The sequence below is a fragment of the Cucumis melo genome, chromosome 7, assembly GCF_025177605.1.
Source record: "Cucumis melo cultivar AY chromosome 7, USDA_Cmelo_AY_1.0, whole genome shotgun sequence".
Classification (NCBI taxonomy): Eukaryota; Viridiplantae; Streptophyta; class Magnoliopsida; order Cucurbitales; family Cucurbitaceae; genus Cucumis; species Cucumis melo.
The window spans coordinates 18724503-18749891 of NC_066863.1; the positions used below are offsets into that span (position 1 = coordinate 18724503).

At 29.8% G+C, this 25389-nt stretch overlaps 2 protein-coding genes across 2 annotated transcripts in view; both read left to right on the forward strand.

Moving 5' to 3' along the window:
* The first annotated feature begins 339 nt into the window (after positions 1-339).
* LOC127143787 (ribonuclease 2-like) lies at positions 340-3783 on the forward strand. The gene is made up of 4 exons (XM_051087682.1): positions 340-598; positions 2765-2793; positions 2912-2985; positions 3613-3783. The coding sequence occupies exons 1-4, from the start codon at positions 402-404 to the stop codon at positions 3781-3783; spliced, it is 471 nt and encodes a 156-aa protein (XP_050943639.1). The 5' UTR covers positions 340-401.
* A 4583-nt stretch (positions 3784-8366) lies between these two features.
* Positions 8367-25389, forward strand: part of LOC103501145 (ribonuclease 2-like) — a 48576-nt gene continuing 31553 nt past the window's right edge. The window contains exons 1-2 of the mRNA XM_008464640.2: positions 8367-8388; positions 8640-8731. Of these exons, the coding sequence (XP_008462862.2) occupies positions 8367-8388; positions 8640-8731 (114 nt within the window). The remainder of the gene's footprint in view (positions 8389-8639; positions 8732-25389) is intronic.

A 25389-nucleotide genomic window follows, 5' to 3' on the forward strand; every position in this document is an offset into this window, starting at 1 on the left:
CATAAGCATCCTATTTATTAAATGAAATTAGATGATTAAAAGCAAGGAAAATGTAAATATTTTTAAAATTATATAAAGTTGCTCCAATTTTTATATTTTTGTGTTGATTGATAATTATGTAAATATGGAGATTTGACACACAAACACACACACACACATATATATATATATATATTCATTGGCCTTGTAAGAAAAGAAATTAAGTAAAAAGACAATTATACCCTTAGAAAAGCACAAAAAAGAAAAGAAAAGAAAAGAGAAAAAAAAGGAAAAGACAGACGTTAAGTTAAGGTTTGTATAAGTAGAGAAAGATTTGAAGAAATGAATTAACTCTGCACAAAACCGCAGCACCACCGGGGAAGTTCCAATTTAAGAAAATATAGAAGAAAAAAAGAAAAAGAATGTTAAAAGCGGGGAGTAGGAGTAGGAGGGTTGTGTTTGTAGTAGTAGTTGTGATTGGTATTATTGTTGATGGTTGGGGCTTCACCGTGGGGAAGGAACAGAGGGAATTTGATTACTTTGTATTGGCTCTTCAATGGCCTTCCACCTTATGCAGAAACGTAACCGAATGTTGCCCCACCAATGCTTGCTACCGCCGGTCAGTTCTTTCTTTTTTCCCCTTCTTCTCTTTCTTCGGTTTTCAAATGTTACACTCATTTCTCACATCAAAAGCATTTTTTTTTTTTTTTTAGTTATTATTAGTATTTTGTGGTTTATGTGATAGACTGACCAAAAACATTACACAGTACTTCTATTATTTTTTTTTCATTATCTTTCTTCTTCAATCTTTTAATACTTGTGAACTTCATATTATTTATTTTCTAAGAAACAAAAAAAAAAAAAAAAAAAAACACACAAAAACACAATTATCCAACCGCATCTTGCTACGTTTCTTTATGTTTTAAAAGTAATCTTCATAATAATATTATTATTATTATTATTATTATTATTATTATTATTATTATTATTATTATTATTATTATTATTATTATTATTATTATTATTATTATTATTATTATTATTATTATTATTATTATTATTATTATTATTATTATTATTATTATTATTATTATTATTATTATTATTATTATTATTATTATTATTATTATTATTATTATTATTATTATTATTATTATTATTATTATTATTATTATTATTATTATTATTATTATTATTATTATTATTATTATTATTATTATTATTATTATTATTATTATTATTATTATTATTATTATTATTATTATTATTATTATTATTATTATTATTATTATTATTATTATTATTATTATTATTATTATTATTATTATTATTATTATTATTATTATTATTATTATTATTATTATTATTATTATTATTATTATTATTATTATTATTATTATTATTATTATTATTATTATTATTATTATTATTATTATTATTATTATTATTATTATTATTATTATTATTATTATTATTATTATTATTATTATTATTATTATTATTATTATTATTATTATTATTATTATTATTATTATTATTATTATTATTATTATTATTATTATTATTATTATTATTATTATTATTATTATTATTATTATTATTATTATTATTATTATTATTATTATTATTATTATTATTATTATTATTATTATTATTATTATTATTATTATTATTATTATTATTATTATTATTATTATTATTATTATTATTATTATTATTATTATTATTATTATTATTATTATTATTATTATTATTATTATTATTATTATTATTATTATTATTATTATTATTATTATTATTATTATTATTATTATTATTATTATTATTATTATTATTATTATTATTATTATTATTATTATTATTATTATTATTATTATTATTATTATTATTATTATTATTATTATTATTATTATTATTATTATTATTATTATTATTATTATTATTATTATTATTATTATTATTATTATTATTATTATTATTATTATTATTATTATTATTATTATGATTATTATTATTATTATGATTATTATTATTATTATGATTATCATTATCATTATGATTATCATTATGATTATTATGATTATCATTATGATTATTATGATTATCATTATCATTATGATTATCATTATCATTATGATTATTATTATGATTATGATTATGATTATGATTATGATTATGATTATGATTATGATTATGATTATCATTATGATTATGATTATGATTATGATTATCATTATGATTATGATTATCATTATGATTATGATTATCATTATCATTATGATTATCATTATGATTATGATTATGATTATCATTATGATTATCATTATGATTATGATTATCATTATGATTATCATTATGATTATGATTATCATTATGATTATCATTATGATTATGATTATCATTATGATTATTATTATCATTATGATTATTATTATTATTATTATTATTATTATTATTATTATTATTATTATTATTATTATTATTATTATTATTATTATTATTATTATTATTATTATTATTATTATTATTATTATTATTATTATTATTATTATTATTATTATTATTATTATTATTATTATTATTATTATTATTATTATTATTATTATTATTATTATTATTATTATTATTATCATCATCATTATTATCATCATCATCATCATCATCATTAATAATCATCATGATGACATCATGATGATGATCATGATGATGATGATGATGATGATCATCATCATCATCATCATCATGAATTAATGTTCTAATCACGATTTTTCTATTGTCTCTATAGAGCAGTCTCTGCCACAAAATTCACAATACGTAAGTGAAAAAAAAAAAAAAGTTCCTTTAATTGACTTTGATTTTGCTTTTTATTTGGATGTTCATAAAAATTATATTATCATTTTCATGATTCTCTTTTTTGAAAAAAATTGCACAGATGGGTTGTGGCCTAAGTACGAAGGGAAAGGATGGCCTTCATGTTGTACCAATGCAACCTTTAACCAAACTCAGGTCTCTCTCAAATTTAGTAGTTAGGAAGAATTAAAAAATACATCAACCTTTAGATACATGAATTTGAACATATATCGATCTGTGTATATTCTAATCCAATCTCACCAAAAAAAAAAAAAAATAAAACTATTATTAAAAGAAGTAACCATTAGGCGATACATACCATAAGATCGGACAATTGGATGAAATATAAAAAGATGAATGTAGTTTTTGATATACCAAATACTTTTCTCTAAAATATATTCTATATTAGCCCTTTTGGTTTTTATTTAAAAAATAACTTCCCTCTTAATCTTACCTAAACATACACAAAACAGACTAATTACGTGAATCCATAATTTTTCAAGATATTCATCATACAAATAAATATACTTTTTAACCTTTTAAAAAAAGTACTTAAAATGTTTGTTAATAATGTAGATTAGAAAAAGAATAGGCATGTTTGGTTTGCAAGAGATAAGGTTGGTTCAATTTAAGGAACATATAAAAAAGCGTAAACTATTCTTATTGATCTCATTTGGTAATGTTATATATTCCATATGATGTAAAATATAATACTCATCTCTTCCATATAAATTAAACAATAATGTATTATAATTAAGTCTAAACTTTCAATAATACTTGTAGATTGGTTCCCTGTTTGAAGATGTTGACAAGTATTGGCCAACCTATAGGTGTGGTCTTGTAAGCAGTTGTGATAATAGAAAAGGATCATTTTGGGCTCATCAGGTTCGTACTTTTCTACCGAAAATTGTACTTCTAGTCCCTCAATGCAAATTAATTTGGATCTGGTTTTGAGTACTAAATTTCCAAATTCGATATAATTAATTTTTTATTTGCAATGTTTTTAAATAATAAGTGATTAAGGACCTTAAAAACAACCCTGGAAGTTTGGCAACAGTGCCAAAACCATGCATGAATATTTTATGGTAAAAATTGAACTAATGTATACCATTGTTATAATATAATTTTTACAATGATGCAAGTTTTAGGGTCCAATTCTACCAATTGAATAGGTCTAAGGACTCAATTTTTATAATTAAAAGTCGATGGTATACTCGCCGACTATATTTTACAATAGTTTACCCAAAAACTTTTCTGCAAGCTATAGTAATAGAAATTAATGATAAGAGGTACTTGTACAAAAAACAAAACAAGTTATAATAATTAATTCCGTAGCACACATATTTATTGTTTGCAAAAATGGCAAAAACAAAGTCTAATCCACATATACAAGATGTAAAATATCACAAATGCTTTCGTTACTGATACACATTTGATATACCTGATACATATAACACACATAACATCCCCTGATACACCTGATATTCTTTGATACACTTGATATATACATTTGATATACTTCTTGATAAACTTTGGAACTTGATACACTTGATACCTTTTGATACACCTAAAACACCTTGATGATACTCCTTGCAATTGATTCTTTTTGAAACACTCGATACCCTTTCGATCCTTATACACTTAAGTGCTTCATTGATAAGTTTAATACGTTTGATGCACTGCTAATAAACTTATTATGTTTCATTGGTCCACTCAACAAATTTGATACGTTGATACACGTTATATGTTAGATACACCTAATGTACTGTAGATACACTAAGTATTTTTCACTCATACACTTGATTGATTAAATGCGTTTGATATGCTTGAAGTCCTACTTATAAACTGTAACGACCCAACTCTTTATACTAAGCTGAGGTCGTTACCAAAAGGGAACAATGACAAGAGACACTTTTTTGAAACGAGGGAAGAATAAATTTTTATTAAAAATGGAATATTAAAACACTGAAACATAAACGCGGAAGCAAAACTGAGTCCCCATATGGCATGTCACGGATCCTTCTCTGTCGCTCGCCAGCTTTCCTCTACCTTTACCTTCGCCTGAAATGTTAAACATAGAAATAGTGAGTATAAACATATACTCAGTAAGGGACCTACTACTAGTCCCGCTAGGTGTCTGTTAACTTCCCATTAGAGCCCTGAAAAAGGTACCCAATCTCTGGCACGTTCCCGAACACGTGCAACATACGCTCCCGTAGGAACGAAAATCTGGTCTTCGGTGTCCCGAGGGAGCACCTAGGACATGCTGGTCTGTAGTGAACCCGGGGGTAACACTAAGACAATCGAGATGCGAGGACCCCGTCGAATCACTCGAATCATATCTATATCCATGCTAGACTGGCGTCCCGTCGAACCACACAGTCCTAAATAGGTGGTGATCCCGAAGGACACCCATGCAGGTACGACTCTAATAGACAAAGTTAACAGAACACCCTATCCATAGCATGTAGCATAACATAACATCATAACATGGCATGAGTATTAATCTTAACGTCCTTAATCATGTGATTAATATATCATGCATTAAAATCATCAACAGTCATCAACAACATACTACCGGTCATTAACATAACATCAGTCATCATCATCAATCATCAACATAATAATCTCAGTCATCATCATCAACATCAATACAATGACAGTCATTATCAGTAGCATCAAGTTATGCATTTTAGCTACCATCAATGCATAATCATAATTACATGCGGTCTCTTGAATTCAGTTCGAAGGTCTAGTAGGAGAATCTCTTACCTGGAGATTTTAGCCAAACAAGGTACTCCCTAGTTGATAGTAAAAATTCTCCAATTAACTTGATCCTAATCATAAAAGGAAAACTTAGTATCTTAATTAATGAAATTAGCAATTGGCTAACATCCAAAAATTCTCCCAAATTAATTAACTTTCTAAAAAATTTGGGGTTGAAACCAATTCAACCTTGATTGGGAAAAAATCCAAGATTTAAATCTTAAAAAGTTTAGCCAATTGAACCTTTAAAGAAACCAAGATCCAAAATTAAATTAATAAAATATTAATTTAATTTCATTAGCTTACCAAGGTTACTCAAATGGAGGTTGGAAAATCCTCTTATCCTTGATGAAAAATTCATCACTTTAAATTCTCAAGCTTCCAAAGAGACCAATCTTAACTTCAACTGAGGCGGCGACGGCAGAGGGTTATCTTAGAGAAGAAGATAAAGAACATTTTTCTTTTTCCTTTGTTTCCATCTTAAGCATTCTAATGCTATTTATAGACCCAAATAATAACAATAATATTTATTATTATTATTTCCTTTTCCTTTTCCTTTTAGGATATATATATATACCAAAAAATATACATATATCTTTATTCCCATTATCTTTCCTAAATAAATGCCTTAATCTTAGGCATTTATAACCATTAGTAATAATAATAATACTTCTTTATTATTATTATTTTTCTCTCACCAAAATCTACAATAAATATATATTTATTTAAACCATTATTCTCTCTTATAAATAAATATATATCTTTTTCGTCCAATCAAATCAACCATCTCTCTCTTTATGGATTATCTTCTTTTCCAAACAAATATAATTATATTCCATCATATAATTAACTTCACTTTTCCAAATTATTAATTGAATATATATATCCATATATATATACTCAATTAATTACAATTCCACCAAAACTAACTTTTCCCTCCAAAATCTCAAATTTACTTAAATCCTCAATTTATTTAAATCAATCAAATCTTTTCCAATAAATCACTTATAATTTCCAACATGAATTATCTTAACCCAACCATAACAACTTCACTCCATAAAAAATATTTATCTTTCTACATAATAATTAATTATCTTCCACAATAACTAATTATTATTTATCTTTCTTCAAAATAATTAATTATCTTCCACAATAATTAATTATTATTTATCTTTCTCCAAAGTAATTAATTATCTTCCACAATAATTAACTATTATTTATCTTTCTCCAAAATAATTAATTATCTCCCACAATAATTAATTATTGTTTATCTTTCTCCAAAGTAATTAATTATCCTTTTACAAATAATTATATTTTCCCAAAATATAATTATTTTACTTTTTCTCCTTTAATAAATATCCTTTCCCCAAAATACAACTATCTTTTCCTTAAATAATTATATTTCAACAAATATAATTATCTTTTCCTTTAACATAATAATTATATATATATTTCCACATATACATATAATTATTAAATCTCCAACAAACTTTTCACCCGACAATTAAATAACATCCATAATTATTTAATTAAATTCAACTTTAACAACACTAAAAATCCACAACTTTACTTAATTCTCTTAACCTACCATTTAAACAAAAACTTAACAAACACCACATGCCAAAACCTCTAATTAATTAAATATTCATCCAAGAAATATTTAATTAATTTCAATTCCCACCTAAATCAAATAATTCTCATTAAATGGATTCAAAATAACGCCAAATAAATTATCTTAATTTTTGGGGCGTTACATAAACACTTGATACACTATTAATATACACTTGTAAACTTGATTGATATACCTGATAATGATTCACTTTAATAATATTCTAATATACTTTAATAATATATTATTGATTTACTCTGTAATGATATACTAAGGTATATCGTTCATATACATAATAATACTAAAATAAACTGCATAAAATTTGAAAAAAATGAAAACCATTTAGTAAGTATATCAACCAATTAATTCACATAATATAAGTACATCACAACACTGATATACAAAACTAATACAAATTAAAATAAAATCAAAACCAACATAAAAAAAAATAAATTTGAAATCAGATTTAACTCAAAGTACACATTGAATAAACTAGAGAAAAATCACAAATGAAGTTAAATTACTTCGATCAACAACCATTATATTTCATATTGGAAATAATTTGTGCCATTGATATCCTAAAATAAATATTAAGATAGGAAGAACAAATTGTTTTTTCCATGTAAGAAAAGATTATTAGGACCTTAAAAAGTGAGGAAGAAATACATATGTTATTGAAAAAATAAATTGTTTTTTTAACGTAAGAGAAAGAATGATTAAGGCCTAAAAAAGTAGGAGAAGAAAAAAGGGAGGATTAGGACATTAAAAAGGGAAAAAAAAGTTATTTGAAGGACAGTTTGGAAATATTAACAAATTTAAGATGGAGTATATTTAAAAAAATGAGAATTTTGCCATATTTATAAAATTCTAAAACAACTTGTTATATTTTCTATAACATATTCTCAAAAGGCTATCCATCCTAATATTTCTAATGATAACTACTGAAGAAGAGATTTTCTCGCAAATATAGCGAGTTAGAATGTCCCTTTGAAAACTCAGCAACACTAATCCTATGTGGATCAAATTTCTAAGAATAAAAAAATGTATCTTTCTTCCGTCTCTATGTCTATTTTTCTTGCTTTAATCTTATTATAAATAAATTAGAGGCTAAATCCTAAAATCTCTCTTTTTTTCCGATCCCTTTTCATGATGGGCCTTTCACATGTTTCCATTGCTGCAGTATGGTATGTGTTTTCCTTTTTCCTTCTTTTAACTTTTTTCACCTCTTCCATCTGATCTAATGTTTTTCCTTTCTTTCTTCCATATTCTTCACCCATGATTAAAGACAGTTTTTCAAAGTTAAATATTTACTTATTAAGCAATGAAAAAAATAAGTATTTTTAAAACATTTAAAAATACATTTTGGAAAAAGAAAAACACATACCATTTATACATGTAACTAACTTTTAGTCCCCTCTGCAACTCTTTTTTGTAGAGAAGCATGGAACGTGTGGATCTCCTGTAATCTTACAAGAATATGATTACTTCTTGACAACTCTCACCCTTTTCTTCAAGTATAATGTCACTGTAAGCAACCTTTTACTAACCACTCTCGATCCTCAATTTGTCTCATTAGGAATATGGTATATCTTTCTTAGTTAATTGTTCTAAAATCAATTCGTAATGTTTTTCTAGATCAAAGACATATTTCGATTTAGTGGGGTGAAACCATATTAGACGAATATATATACGAGGTTCTATCTCAAAACAAAGTGATGATTAAAGGAGTAGTTTATTTCTTTTTATTTTTGTGAAAATCTCTGTGAGGTGATCTCTTAATCTTTTCGAACGTAGGATCCTCAATAATTAGTATTTAGTATTATATATACGAGGCACTATCCTAAATTTTGAACAGTGCTAGTTCTCAAGCATAACTTCGTAGACTAAGTGAGTTATTCTAAAATTTGATGCGATCACTAAACTTCTTTTCATGTTTTCTAACCTTAAGTAGTATCTAAATTATTTACTCCTTGGTCACGTATTATCTACCTACGAAAATCTTTATGATTCTAAATGCAGTAAGTTTAAGTTTCAAAATGTCCTTGTTCATTTTCAGAAAATTGTATTTTTCATTTTTAGAAATCTACTTTTTGTTTAAAAAAAAATACTTGAATCTTCCTCCTTTATTCTTTTATTAGTTTATACAAAATGAATTATAAGGAAATCATTCGTATTCTATGAATCTATTCCTTTTCACAATTTTAACTCTTATATATGATGCTTTGTTTAATTTCATTGCCTAGAGTGAAGCTATGCTTCTTACTTTTGGCAGAGATGGGATGACATTGAAGTTATTTATTTTAAAGAATAAGTTATATTTGGGTTTTTTTTTATAAAAAATAGAATAAAACACAAAAATATTTATATCGTATACAATAATTTTAAAAAAGGAAAAAACTTGCATGCCCACAATGTAAAATAACAAAAATACCTACAGTTAATCGACCACACATGTGCGTGGAAAAACTTCTAATTTAAATGATCATATAATATAGTCTAAAAGATCATTTAGATATTGGTACACGATCGTTTAGATTTTGGTAAATGATCGTTTAGATTTTGATAAATGATTGTCTAGATCTATCACTTATCTATCTCTGTCTATCTGGGATAGACGGATCGATCATTTAGATCTTGATACATGTTTGTGTAGTGAAAAAAGAAAAAGAAAAAAAAAAGAGATGACGAAGAAGGAAGAAATTCTAGAAGAGGATATGAAGAAATCACAAACAAGAAGAATTAGAAATATGAAGAAGGAGAAGTAATAATATGAAAAAGAAGATGCGCAAATATTTAATATTCGTTTCCAAAAAATTCAAAACCAACAAGGTAAAATATGAAACTTATGAAAAAACAATGGTGGCTTTATGGATTTTTTTTTTGTTATACGGACTGTAAATATTTTCGCGTTTTGTTCTATATACGTAAATTAACCGTAGTTTTTTTTGGTTTTATATTTGATTATTTGTTTTTTTCATAATAAGCTTTTTGGAAGTTATTTTTTTTTTTTTTTTTTTGAATGGTTTTGCTCAAATCTTGTACACTTTGAAATTTAGGTTGCAACAAAGTTTTCATTGCTAAAAAGTGAATGATAAGATGAACTTTGAGAAATGTTACGAAAGAGGCTTGGGGTAAAACTTTGCTTGCCTCATAATTTATAGAGATGGTTCCTAAGTCATGTCTCTTGACTAAAGTGTGAACGCCTAGACTACTAAATCAAAGTTAAGTAAACATAGTTAATATGATTGAAGTTATCCTTGCAAAACCATAAAAAGAAAGAAAGATTACTTAAACTCATCGAAGCTAAACATGCGATAAAAAAAGAAGGCTTGTTGCACTGAATTTTATATATAAGAAGTAAGTGCAAGTACAAGTTACATAAGGAAATGAAACTACAAGAAGAAATCAAAAAACAACATCACCCCCAAATTTATTCATTCCACACATTTTGATCGTAAGTTAGCTAGTGTTGATCGTAGGCTTTTAGGTTTAAGGTTGGATGAGTTGTCTTAAATTTGATGGGATGACATGGACATGTACGGTTTGTTAGATGTTTCATAAATATAATTCATCAATGCAAAGAACTGTTTATCATGTCACTCTCAAACTCGTTGAATCAAAGCATTGGTCATGACATTCCTAGTAATGATCTCCTTCGGTTGTGCATCCACCTTGTATGCCTTAGATGTGATCTTGATTTTCCTTGTCCGCAAATCATCCACCTTACGCTCTATGATGCTGTGATCTTCTCAAATATCGTCATAGTAGCATTGGTAACTCTAGATGATGTTGTTCACCTTAGTCATCTCATGTCTAGCTTTCTTATGTTCTTCATCAAAGCAATTGAATTGGCTTTGAATTTTCTTTTGCTTGCTTGTTATAAAGTGAAATGAGTCATTCATTGGCACTACTATGATTTGCTGAAAGGAATTCAAAGATATCCTCCTCTTGACCATCCATGACCTTTTCTTCGTTTTAAGGTGTTAAATTGGTAGGTGGTGGAAACTTGTCTTGCCATCAAGAACACGGGGTGGAGACTCTTAAATTTATGGGTCATCAACATGTTGTTGGGAAACTTATCTTTCTTGGGGCCTCTTACAATTTAGGGTTCGTCCTCCTTGGTTGCATTAAGTACTTTGTCTTATGGGGAGGCAGCGAAGTAGATTCTCTTGTGAAGTTGAGAATGGGGTCGTTATACTCTTCTTCTTCCTTATTTTTGAAATAGGGGTGTTCATGTTAGATGGGGCTAGACGTTGGGGACTTTGTTGGACAAGGGGAATGTCATGCAATTTGGTGCTTGATTTGAGGGATTTGGGAAGTTTGGAATAAAAAAGGGATATGATGGTGTCATTTTCACCTAGGAGAAAGGGGGGAGTTGGGTCTTTTTGGATCTTGAAAGAGAGAGTTTTGGCTTTGGATTTCTTGGGACTCAGTGAGGAGGATGGTTTGGGTTTTGAGGAAAGGAAGGAACGACAATAAGGGAAACCTCATCAGAGCTGGTGTCTTTACTAAGTTGCTTAGTTTTCTGCTTGGACCAAAGGTGTCATCTTTTTTAACCTTTATCCTCTTAATCAATAGAATAGAAAATGTGACTCAACCTCCTCTTCATTAAAACGTGTTTTAGGCACCTTCAATTTTCCTTGCATCTTTTGATGGTTTTCCTCTTCTTTTTTTCGATAAAGAGTGATGGTACGGTTAAGGCTAGACATGGTACACATGTCACCTTGGATTGGGATCTGAGGTTTGTAAGCTAATAAAGGAATTGCATTTAAGTAAAGTTTCTCCACGGTTTATGAAAATGGAATTGCCCCACGTGGATTGACACTCTAGATGCAGTAAATAAGCATCACCTTGTCCAATGGGATGGTGCTATCATTCTTTGTTGGCATCAATTTCTTCTTCACAAAGAACAACCACACACTTTCTTCAATAATAAAGTTGTGTGGGTAGAGTTGATATTTTCCTGTTGACGTGATATTCCATTCAGTTTCGAGCCAAGAGATACGAGCCAAAGCTTTCTTCACATATGGTTTTATGCATGGTTATGTCAATCAACCTTTGTCTAGTAACTTTTGGTCTTTTGGATGGTTATGTCAAATTTTAGAGAAAGTGGTGAATAACTTCCCACAAAGATAGGCCATAGAAAGGTTGATTATTTTTGGAGGAGTTAATGTAGAACTTTGCTTGAGAACTTCCACATAGTTTTTTTTCCTGTGGATGAATCTCATGTAGAACCTCTTTTCCACGTCCAAGTGAATTGAATGTGCTCCCTTCAAAGAATTTTTCCTATCCAAAGGCTTTAATGGGGCTACGATGAACTAGCATGGCTCCCTTTAGCGGGACTAATCCCTTCTCAATTTTTATCTTAATGTGGATACTTGTTGGTTTCACTTGGACCTCCTTCATATGCTCTTCTTCACAACGGACAAAGTCCTCATCAAAATTTGTCGACACATGACTTGGACTTTGGCCCTTTTGAATTGGTACTTTCTTAGGTATCATATTTTTACTTTCCTCCCAAGTGGAGAAGGATTCCATTCCTCACCTCCTCGCCTTTTCATCTTTTCGTATTGATATCTTGCCTCTCAAGTAATGTCACTTACTGTCTTAAGAAAGTGCTTTTTCTTCTTCTTAGAGAGAGGTTGATAATCTTCGAGTGGACTCATGTTGTTCAATTCTTCTTGGAACTATTCAACCAATTGCTCGCTGAGGCTTTTGGTCGCTTTTCCTTTTAGTATCTTCAAGAGACATAATGTACACCTTTTTTTATTAAATCCTTGTGTTCCTTGTGATGGATCTCCATCTTCTGTTCTACTTTGGCCTTGATCCCCTGCATCTTGACCTTGAGTTTTAATAGGTCTCGTCATCGCAATGTTCTCCCAAAGGTTGACTCCAAAATAGGCTCAAAGGTGCCTTCCATTCCTTGTCTTTGTGCTCTTTTCTTTTTCAGCAATGTGAGCACATCCACCATATCCTTCTCATCATCAATCTCTATCTTGAATTCAAAGGTCTCATGGTTGCTTAGAGTCACCACATATCCTCCTCATGCCACCTCTTCTCATCATCCTTTTTCTTTCTCTTTTAACCTTCTCCTTGTGTGGTTGATTAGCTACACCTTCTTCCTCCCCTCAAGTCTTGATGCAATCAAGAATGATTGTATCTCCAAAAAATTCCTATTCATTTTGTCTCCTTGCTTCACTTTGGATTATTGTTGCACAACTGATCGCCCTATCCAAAGGCCTATGCACTTTGCTTGATTTAGAGCTGTCAAGCATGACAACTCACTCAATGTTGGAGGATTTGGGATTTAGTGATTTCTGAGTTGATGTTTCAAGTTCTAGATGGGCTTTGGATTTGGTTGGTTGTAAGTAAGAGGAAGGTAGTACTTTCTTTTTCCACAAAAGATTAGTGGAAAGGACTTGTTTTGATCGGCCATGGAAGTTGAAGGTAAGAATGAAGAAAAACGAGGATGCTTACTGAAATCTAAGAACTAAAAGGAGAGAAAGAGAGCTTCGAGTGCTTGAAAGTCTAACAGAAATACAAATGAGGAAGACAAAGTGAGTTTTGTAAGGGTTTTTGTACTATTAAGCATGTGCCTCGCATCATTATGGTTTATTTAATATGAATTGATGTTGATGGCACACAGTTCCACATCTCCAGCAGATAGAAACCCTTGGGTTTTTATCAACGTGATGATCTGATCTAGACGCGATTTGTTGGTCGTACTTTGTTATATCAACATTTCATCAGTTGACAAGTCATAGCATGCAATTATTGTTCAATACTTAGCATACATTCATAAATAAATCAAACACAATATCCCTATAAAATAATATCCATTCCATTCACTTTAATTAGACATCATAATTTTTCCAAGGTCTAAAATAAAATAAAAGAAATTAGTAAAGAAAGCTATTAATGGAAGCGGTAAAAGAAACCAGTAAAGTGATGCACAAAATGTTTGGATGCATTTTCAAAGAAATGTGTTACAATTTTTTCTTGTGAGAACCATTTATGCGTTCAAGTTGTAGAAGGATTAGTCAAGTCTACAGAGATTTGAGGCGATCTTCATCTTCATAGTAAGGCTTCACTCTTTCTCCGTTTACTTTGAACACTTTCTTTTTCTATCCAGAGATATGAGTTCAATGACACCATACAGAAAGACTTCTTTGAGTATAAAAGGTTCAGCACAACATGATTTGAGCTTTTCTGGAAAAAAGATGTAAGGGGTAGTTAAATAATAATAACTTTTGGCTAGCATACAACTCAAGCTTACATATGTTGCAATCATGTCATGCCTTCATCATCTCTTTATCTATTTTGGCATTTTCTTGTGCAACCTCTATTGACTGAGTTCATTGATATCAATTTTTCTCATCTTTTCTACTAATTCCTGATCAAAGTATAAGTTCATCAAAGTCTAGAGCGCCTTGTGTTCCAACTTCAGTGGCAAATGACAAGCCTTCCTGAATGCTAACGAATATGGAGACATCCCAATATGTTGGACTTTATGTCCTAAAACTCGTAAATTGTGAATTTTAAAGAATTCTATTATTCAATTATGTTTTTGTTGAATTATTATTCAATAGATTGTTATTGAGTAAGATATTTGCTCATGATAAAACTCAAAATCCAATAAACAAGATTTCTTAACTATAGTATGAGTACTTGAACTTTATATAAAGAGATAAACGTGGATCAAGTTTGAGTAATAGTTTGAATGGTCAGTAGTATAGGAATAAGCTTGGATGCCTTACTTTAAGGACACTATGGATGCGACCCATTTTGTAGTTAGTACAAGCAATATAATTCCAAGACACTTGTGTAGAGACATGTGAGTAGTGACACACTATGCGATGAGATTGTATAAGACCAAACCATGAAGTAGTCACTTTTACATTATAACACTATTAAAATTAAAACCGACTATTTTGATTATTGATGACCTAAGTAACTTGACCTTAATCTTGAGATAACTATGAACTGCTATTTATTTGGGATTATCCTTAAATCTGCATAGGTAAGGGAAGTTCATCAACATTGGTCCACTAGACCTTCCATTTCAGGGGTAAGACTAGGTGGATACTATGGACATAGATGGCAAGACAAAATTAACTTCTGCCTGCTTTTAGAGTTAGTAGATAGGTTATTCTCTTAAGTGTTGACTCTAGGTCTTGAACAAAGGGGTCACACTTTCTCACTAGCCTGAAAGAGATTTTATTTATGGATTGGACCTTAAACCAATTGTTCATTTAAGATTAATCGAGGCTTAAGGAACAAGATGTAATCTTGAGGGTAAAACGATAAATTGACGCAGGAAAAAATAACAAACAATCTATGAACGATCGCCTTATTAATTATGGTTATATCATGTGGACACAAATATATTAACAATGAGAAGAATACATCTATATGGGCTTATAAGAGTTTAGCCAATTAATCTCAAATCGTTACATCTCAAGATCGGTAGGTCCATTAAGTCCTACTACTAGCTCGTTATGGATATAAGCTTAGAACAAAGTGATTGAAAATTTGAATTGTTCAAATTAGTTGAGATCGTTAATAATAATCTATATAGCTAACGATTTCAAATTGAGAGAGAAATGATGTCAATTAAAATTGTTTAATTAATTAATTAAATTATATAATTAATTAAATTATATAATTAATTAAATTAAATTAAATTAATCAAAGAGAAAAAGAGGAATTTTTATTTTTGTCAAAAGTCAAAATGTTGATTTTTAACCTTTGGAATTCAAAAGTTGAATTTGACCATGGGTTAGTGGATAATTCCACTACCTTTGATGATGAATAACCTATGTGCTTATAGTTGTAAATCAAGCTTTCTTTCAACTAATCCACTAACTAGTTGCTTGTTAAGTGTCAAACTGTTATGCAAATATGATTTGCATGTATACTGGCTTTATAATGAACACAATAGTAGGGTAGTTTAGACGATAAATCTGGTTGAAAATCAAATGTCATAAATTCGCTTCTCTAAAAAAGTTGCAAAATAGGTCACCTTTTTTATCCCACGATCAAGTTCTAAGCCTTGAGGGTCGTATAGATGATTTTTATGGTTGTTCACAAATTGATTTCATCCAACTTCATTAAGAATATTGAGAGAGAATTTTGAACTTGAAAGGTAAGTGTTCAAAAATCTCAAAATTTCTCAATTTTCTTAATATGCTTAATCCTTAAAATGCATGAAATCTAGAGTGTTTTAGTTTGATTCTCTGCCGCTAGCATATTAACTTAACTTTCACGATAGTCATCTTGTATGTAATCTATATGCCCAAAGAGTTGCATTCAAGTGATAAGCCCAATCTTTGTGGGAAGTATTCACCACTTTCTCTAAAACTTTCTTCAATTATTCTCTGTTAGAGACTTCTGTCTGACCATTTCTTTGAGGATGGTAAGCGATGACAACTCTATGATTCACGATAAATTTCATTAGTGATCAACAACGACACAGTTTATGAGATGCGTACCCTCGTCACTTATGATAGCTCGTAAAGTCCCAAAACACATGAAGATATTTTTTTTCAAAAACTTATAAAGCAGTGTAGCGTCCTTCTTTGAATAGGAGATGATTTCAACCAATTTGAGACATAGTCAAAGCCAATAAGATGTACTGATGACCACAAGATTAAGGGCATGACTCCATAAAATCAATCCCCTACATATCAACGATTTCAATTTCCAAGATGGATTGGAAAGACATTTCATTACGATAGGAGATATTCCATGTCCTCTGGCACTAGTCACAACTGATCACATATTCCCTTGCATTTTTAACAAAGTGAGCGAGTACTATCCACTTTGTACCATTTTATAGGACTTCATCAGTTGTTTTCTAACTTCCAAAATGCCCTTTATAGGGTGCATCATGGCATTTTTCAAGTATTGCGTTCACCTGAAACTCAGGACCACATCTTCTCAAAATGTGATCATCTTGTTATATCTTTTTCTTCATGATTCCATCTATAATCATTTGAAACTTTGACAACTTGAAATCATATTCTAAAAAATTGAAACCTAGAAATACAAATTAAAATTAAAAATTCATAATTAGCAATGGAGAACTAAAAATAAAACATAGTAGCTTTAAATGTTCCAATATGAAAACTAATAGAATCCAACATAATTATTTCATATCTTCGATATTGTCGACATCTTTTTCTCCATCCTTGACAGTCCGAAATCCTATGAAATTGGAATTTGCAATTTAAAAGAATAATTAAAGAAAGTATGAATAAGAAAGAAAATAAAAAATAAAACTCATACCTTCTTTAAAATTTACATTGCCTTCAAATCCTTGATTACGAATTTCAAGATTGATTTAGTGCGAATTTAGCCAATTCTGGATGCATACATGAGCTTCCATCATTCTTGGGGCCAATGAACAATGATTAGAATTAACTACTTGTCTTCTTTAGCCCTATAATAATATGACCAAGAAATACAAACCGATGTTCATTTTTCTTCCACCAATTAAGTAAAGTGAAGCTAATATCATCAATGCTATTAACAAGAGAATCCAACAATTATGCATCAATTTCTTACTCTTTATTAAAAGTCGTTGTCTCAATTGAATGAAGCATACTTGTGTAGTCATACTCCATATCCACTCCCAGTTCTAGCTCATCTTCCACATCCACCTCTAAAATTGAACCCAAAACACTAGCACTACTTGCATTTACAGTAGCACTTGCACTACTATGAGACTGTTGTTGTATTCATGAAATACATGTCTCAAAACATTCTCCAATTCATAGTCTTTATCTTAGAAATTTCTAGCCTGTAAAGGTCATTAATATATTAAACACTTCATCATCCTCTAACAACATCCAAGCATTTTCCCAATCTTAGTGGGTCGCAAATCATTTATATAAGATTCATCATCATCCTCTAATCTACTAAAAGCTCTTTCAAATTTTGTAGCCCCGTAAGCATCAAATACATGAAGTTCAATCTACTTGGAACATCAAGACACACAAACACTATTGCAAGATATCTTTTCATTTTCAGCACACTTTTTATACCTCATCATATATGCAAGAGAAGATATTACATACCTAACAACATTTCAAATTCTACATATGCTTTCATTATGTTCCTTCAAAGCATGACCTACAATAAGTTTAATATGTGTAGAACATCTAGCATGCAAATATTCACTAGTAGAAAAAAGGGCCTACAATGACAGTTAAATGCTATCATTAAAAGTTTTCGTGACAGTTTTTTTCAGTCATTGATGTGGTAGTCATGGAAAGTATTTTATGACAGTTGTATAAAACTATCACGAAATGTGGTTTTCATGACATAGATTAAATGTCACGAATTAAATATTTTATGATAGATTATAACTGTCATTATTTATTTTCGATGACAGTTAATTACTGTTATTGTTTATATTTTATGACAACTAATAACTGTCATAGTTTAGATTTTATGACAGAGAATAAGTGTCATTGTTAATATTGTATGACAGATATTAAATGTCATTATTTATCATTTATGACACTTTTTAACTGTCATCATTTTACCTTCCATGACTTTAATTAACTGTCAAAAAAACTTTTTCGATGGTAGTTTTATTTTTCAATTTAAATGTCATAGTTGTGTTTTTAGTCACTGTTTTGAACTGCCCTCTTTTTTTATTGAATCTCGTATTTCTTATCGCTCTGCCATTACACATACCATTACATAGACCAATACAATCACATATGGAAAGAAACCGTGAACGCTTTAATAGAAAGAAACATACACTTTCTAATATTGCTTTAATTGTTAGTACAAATGTGTTTTGGTACGAACAAACTATTTAAATAACTACATTTAAACAAAAAAAATTTCTACCAAACCTACAAAAAAGCCTATACATCAATGAATTGGGGTAAATATGGCTTCACTGCTCCAATGGATTGTGGCAAAACCTAGTAAGAAAATAAAAAAGAAAAAAGAATGATTTAACAAGACAACACATTCACCCACATAAACACATCACATTCACTTCAACAACACAGAGCACATACACACTTCAAGAATAATAACTTCTAAGCATGGCAGTGAATTATTTTTTTCTATAACTTCTAAGCTTGGTATTGGAAATGTACAGGGTATTCAAATGGAAAGCCTTACATATACGGGTCACAAAATTATGCTACTGTTTAAGTACACAATGTACAAAATTCATCCATATGAAAAAGAAAAACATAATCGCAAACACCAAATTCAGCCCACAAACTTAGCTAAATTCATCACGAAACTTCACAAAAATGCCAAAACCAACAGTGAATAACAAAACTCAAAGCTAAAACAACTACAAGCATATAAATGGCTAAAAGTAAAAAAATTGATCAAACGATGCACTAGCACAAAGTACAGAAGGTGAGAAAAACAACCTTTTGAATGGAAATGGATTCTGAAGTGCTGGGATTTGAAGTAGAAGGCTGAGAACAACTTTTAGCGCTTGACAAGTAAAACAGAGTGTCTCATCTTAGCAAAAGGTGTATTCAAGTTACAGATACTAAATCAATGGAGATTTTAATCAACAACATATGCAAGTATATAATTTGATGAACTTCAAAAACTACATTTTACTAAGTTCTAAGATAACCTTACCTCATTGATATTGAACACGACAACTGTATTTTCCTCGAGCACTGTATTTTTCATGGCAGCTCGAACATAAAAATATGTGAAAAAATATGTGGCAAAATATATGACAAAATATGTGACAAAATATGTGACAAAATTTGTGACAAAATATCTTATCCTAAGCACAATGTACGTGCTTTCCTACATCTTCTACGTCTTTCTGTGATTCTAAATCATTCGATAACCATACATCAAATTATAAATGTTTACAGTACATTATAATGATATATGGCTATAAAAGAATGTAATTCACAATGTAATTCACATTTCATATTCAATATAACTATTTTAGTTCAACCCATTATGATGTAATTAGTTGTTAATTACCTACTGAAATTTATCCTCACTTTAGACTCTTTGACTTGTTGAAAAGGTCATAGGTCACCTTTGCCTTGTTGTAAAAACTTAGTATAAATCTTAGGCTATTATTATTTTATTCCAGGATATTGATAAAAATGTTCCCAGATTTCTTGTTTAGTTGATTACATCTCCAAGAACACACCACATTAATCCCATATTACATCAAGCTAGGATAGCAACTTACATGCAAGCATTGATTCTACATTTAGGAAAGCAAAACACTATCTAGATTCAAAATTACAAGTAACATACTTATCCAACCATGTAGATATGAAATTTAATGAACCAAATAACAAAGTTTGTAGTACTTGGATCGATAATGCTAAGACAGGAAACACGGTAATACTTGCCACAAGTAGTTCCAAGATCAACATACGTACATGAATAACAAAATAATAAATAAAACATACTAATAATAACAGTGGCTGAAAATACATAAAAGTAAAGCAGAACAATTGACCATACAAGTCGCTAATTAACTAACTAATATTTAAACTAAACATGTATAAATGGAATGAGTTAAAATTAAATTGATGGACCAACATAAATATTATGAGTAAGAAGAAAACCAATTACAACCAATGATATAAACCCACCTATTGAATTCAATAGGCTGCATACCAAGATCAAAACAACTGTTGAAAGACAATGGTAGCAAATCAATAGGAAAGTACAAAACTAAGCATAGACATCTTAATTTAGACATAACCTCCTTCTACAACATTTGGACATTATGGCACTTGATAAAAATATTTTTGTTGTCTATGTTGTGTCTATTTGTGCCTTGCTTCTCAGGTATGCAAGAAGCACCTACCTGGCAAATAGTTCTACAAAGGTTATAGTAAGAACAACAAAGTATTCTACAACATACCCACCAATGAGCAACAACAAAATAGTGGAAGCAAAACAAAAACTGAACTGACTTTTTCTATAAATTTTCGAATGTATTCATTTTCCATCCTAGAGTAATTATTCTTTAGCTCTTGTTTTGACGTAAACCAACTTCGAACATACAATGGCTAGCACTAACAGCAACAAGCAAGAAAACAATATCCAAACTAATCATGTTCTTAAAACCAAACCTCTTAGTAGAATTTTAAAAGAAGAGAGTAGAGATATAAATAAGATCCTAAACTTCTTCGTTGCTAACATGAAGTTCTCTAGCTAAACCATTACGTAATTACTCTTTTTTACCCACCAAACCTAAACCTGAATACCCTACACATCATCAAAGTTTAAAATCTTAAAGAATCAGCTTGAAGCAATTAAAGCTTTCAAAATCTTAAATAATCAACTCAAAACAGTCAAGCTTCAACCCTATAAATAACATAATTAAAACTCGAAAATGGCAATAAATAAGTTAATTTGAATGGCGGAGGAGATTCAAATTAATATAGCTCATGACTAGTTTTATGAGATACAAGCACATTCCATAAATTAAAAACAAAGAAAAAGGAGATACCAAGTTTTCTGGATGCTGTAACTTCTCATGACATGCTAGTGTCCATTGGATAGTTTCCTAGCACTCTAAAAAATGTAGTCAACTCCAAGCCAATTTATCATTTCTTATCAAGTATCAGTATGAAAAATTTGTTTCTTGAATATTTTTTAGAAAATCTAAATGAACTACCTTTAAATGTGTAATAGCGTTTTGTGCGTATTGATCAGCCATTGATGCTTCAAATCAACATAAAAAAGATAGTCATAGTAGAAGATTATGACAACGACCACTAGTAGGGTTGTTAGGCCACCAATTCTCCAAGAAAAGAAGCAAACACTTAGAAACTATAAGATGTTTCAACCCTTATCTCAATGTTCATTTCATCCATTCTTACCCATCCCAATAATACACATTATACCATAGCAGTTAACAACTAACTGTTTGCATCACCTTGATAAATTCATGAAGTTAATGGCAAAATGTGGTAGAGAATAGAGATTTACATCAGTTTTAGTTCATCATTAGTCTATGAATTTTCACACAGTAGTCTATGATTTCTACAAATCCCAAGGATCTATGTCATAAAAATAGCTCCTAAGTGCAATATAGTTTTCAAGCAACAGAATCCACACTAAGATTTGAATCGAAGACCATCATTCATGTTTTAAAAAAACATGTAAGCACCTTAAAGTGCTATGTAAGAAACCATAGCAGAATATAGAATCAAGTATCCAAATAATTTCCATTTATTCCAAAATTCATTACTTGAGAAAAAATCCTAATTACATCCTAAGACTAAATATTATTTTCAATAAGAGAGGAGATTGAAATTCCTGCCCTACTAGAAATAAAACCTAACACTAAATATGTATGACCGTAGCAACTAAACTCTAGAAAATACTTAAATGCCCTACACATCATCAAAGTTTAAAATCTAACCATTCATTTTCATTCTCTTTTTCTCAAAGCTTCCTCCCATAGCCATGAAATCTCCCTTGGCCTTGATTTCCTAATTCAAACAAACAAAAATAAATTAAAAATCAATCAAAGGCTTCATTGAGAAATTTCATCAAACACATTGTAAGCTACCAAAATGCTTCATCACAGCCAACAATATATTTCACAAAACCATCAATATACCTTTAAAGAATCACAAAATAGTTAAAATGCGTTTTTGAGTTATGGTACCTTAGGGAATGGACAAAGGCGTTGTTGAGTTAGGGAGAGAAAGGGAGAGACAAAGAAGACAAGAAATCGGTGCTCTTTATATGTCTCTAAGAACCCTACTTCCTCTTGAATTTATCAAGGTAATTTGTGTGATTATGCACAGGGAAAGAGATAAATGGAGGGAGAAGAAACAAAAAAATAAAGATCAAGAACTCATAAGCGATGCTATGGGTCTCTGTCGCCAAGAAGAAAGAACGTGGAGATGAGAAAAGAATGGGGTTAAGGTTGGGGTTTTCGTCATGCGTCGTTCGTCATTCGTGAGGGGAGGAATTTTGAAGAAGGAAAGGGGAGTGTGGGTGAAGAAGGAAAGGGAGGGATTTTGAAGAAGGAAAGTGACAGATTTTGGCTTTTCTTTATTTTTTTTATTGTAATAAAAAATATTTAATTAAGTTTTTAATGTCCTTACATATTATGATAGCATATAACTGTCATGTATTTGGACATTCCGAAATCACCGTCTTTTCCCACCAAAAACCCGCTTTTTGACATTTGATGACAGTTATTTGTTTCATCCTTTCAATTTGGGATGGAACCAACTGTCATAATAGGAGATTTTTTTTTTGTTGTGATTCAACTTTACATATCAACCCCTTACTAAATCTCTTGAGCATATAAGCAACAAAAATATCATTTGATATAGCATTGTCTACGATTAAAGTCAATACCTTCTTAACGTTTCACACTCTTTCAAATGCTTTTCAATATTTTTCCCAATGTTGTACCTTTAGTTGTCAATAACACTGAAGCTAAGAATTTTTTATGCAATTTTCAGTCACAATTAATGAAATGCACAATCAATAGCATATAATTTACATTCTTTCTCAAAGTCCATCATGGTAGTCAAACAAACATTATACTTCATTCTAGAAAACATATCCTCCAATTTTTGTTTTTCATTAACATACATCTTCAAAATATCCCTACCCATTGTAAATCGTGATGGAACAACAAAATTAATATCCTAAGCACATATTAATACAGTAACAAAATTCTTAAACCCACTTACTTTCAACAAACTTGAAAGACAATTCCTCTATAATTAAAAATTTAGCCAACGCTTGACCATTACTCTATAAATAGTTCGCACTGAAGTTGTGAACTAGAGGACAATCTCCCAGACTCCCTTCTTCTTTTAGGTTGAAAGCTACACATTTTGTGTTGGATCTCTCATCCTTTGGTAAGGGTATTTTTTACATTTATTTAAATAATTTTTCATCATTCTATTGCTTTGAATAGCATGCATAAGTAGCTCCACAATATTTACAGTTAGCATGAGGGTCATTATGTGTAACGCCTAGGGCTAAGGATTCGAAATTCAAATCTCCGACATTTCTGTGCATCCCTTGTAACCTGACAACATTATCCTTACTTGTCCTAAAGGCTTATTAGAGTGAAAGCAGTCCCCACAAACCAAAAGGAGTTCTATCAACATGCTTTGTCCTCACTCACATGCAACCTAGGAAAATTCTCAAAAGGTCATGCAATAAAGGATTGTTCCAAGCTAAGCACGCTTAATTTTGGAGTTCCTATAATTGAATCACCGAAAAGCTAGGAAGGTGTACCCTATTTGTATACGTAGTAAGTTTTAATTTTTTTAAGTATTTCTTAACCTTACATTAGTGTCCTTAGGATCCCTCTCATTCAAATATGATATCGGTTCATTCATGGCTCTCTCCTAAACTTAGGGCGTTACATTAGGATCACCTTTTCAACCGCTCAAAAAGTTTCCAAACTATGGATATTTCAGGTTCTTGTGTTGTTTTGTTGATTTCTGAAAGGCTTCTTCTTTATGTTCATCAATACTAACGTGATTTATAACCTTAGTTTGTAGTAGATTTTTCATTAGAATCAGTTGACCTTGCAATCTAGTCATAGAGTCTTTATTTATTCATCCACAATTATCTTGCCCATTCTACGTGCCAAAGTTGTTATTCTCCCATTCTTCGTTAATTTTAGATATGGCATTTAATCATTCCTTTACTGGATATACGTCCTGCTTATAAACTCCCTAGCTTTTGTCACTCTAGCATTAGCATCTTGCTTCATCACCTAGTTTAACCCATTATAAAAGATATCCATACAAATGCATTCAGGAAGCCTATTATGTGGGCAATTCCCGGCCGATCAAGCATTTATGCTTGTTCCCTGCATTGCAAATACTCTCTCTCTCCATCTGCCAAAATTCCTTCTCACTTTCTCTTAAGGCAGAAACACTTTTTCTTGAACTTCTCAATAATTTATCCCAAGTTGTTATCTCACTTGCTTTAAGGGATCCTACCTATTTCTTCTCATCATCCTTCATAGTGTTAAGGAAAATTTGTTAGGTGATCACTGTTAAGTCCTTAATATGCGCACGTGGATCTTCCTCAAGGTATCCTTCATTTTACCCACAATTTAGATCATTTGGAGCATGAATCACACATTAGTAAAAGCAGGACGCATGATCCCTAGGTTGAAATCATATAGGTGAAGGAATTAAAGCCCTACGTACTGA

Excerpts from the sequence above, each read along its gene's own strand:
- LOC127143787 (XM_051087682.1), top strand. The coding sequence starts at position 402 with ATGTTAAAAGCGGGGAGTAGGAGTAGGAGGGTTGTGTTTGTAGTAGTA. Across the intron at positions 599-2,764 it reads ACCAATGCTTGCTACCGCCG|AGCAGTCTCTGCCACAAAAT; the intron begins GTCAGTTCTTTC and ends TTGTCTCTATAG. Across the intron at positions 2,986-3,612 it reads CAACCTTTAACCAAACTCAG|ATTGGTTCCCTGTTTGAAGA; the intron begins GTCTCTCTCAAA and ends TAATACTTGTAG.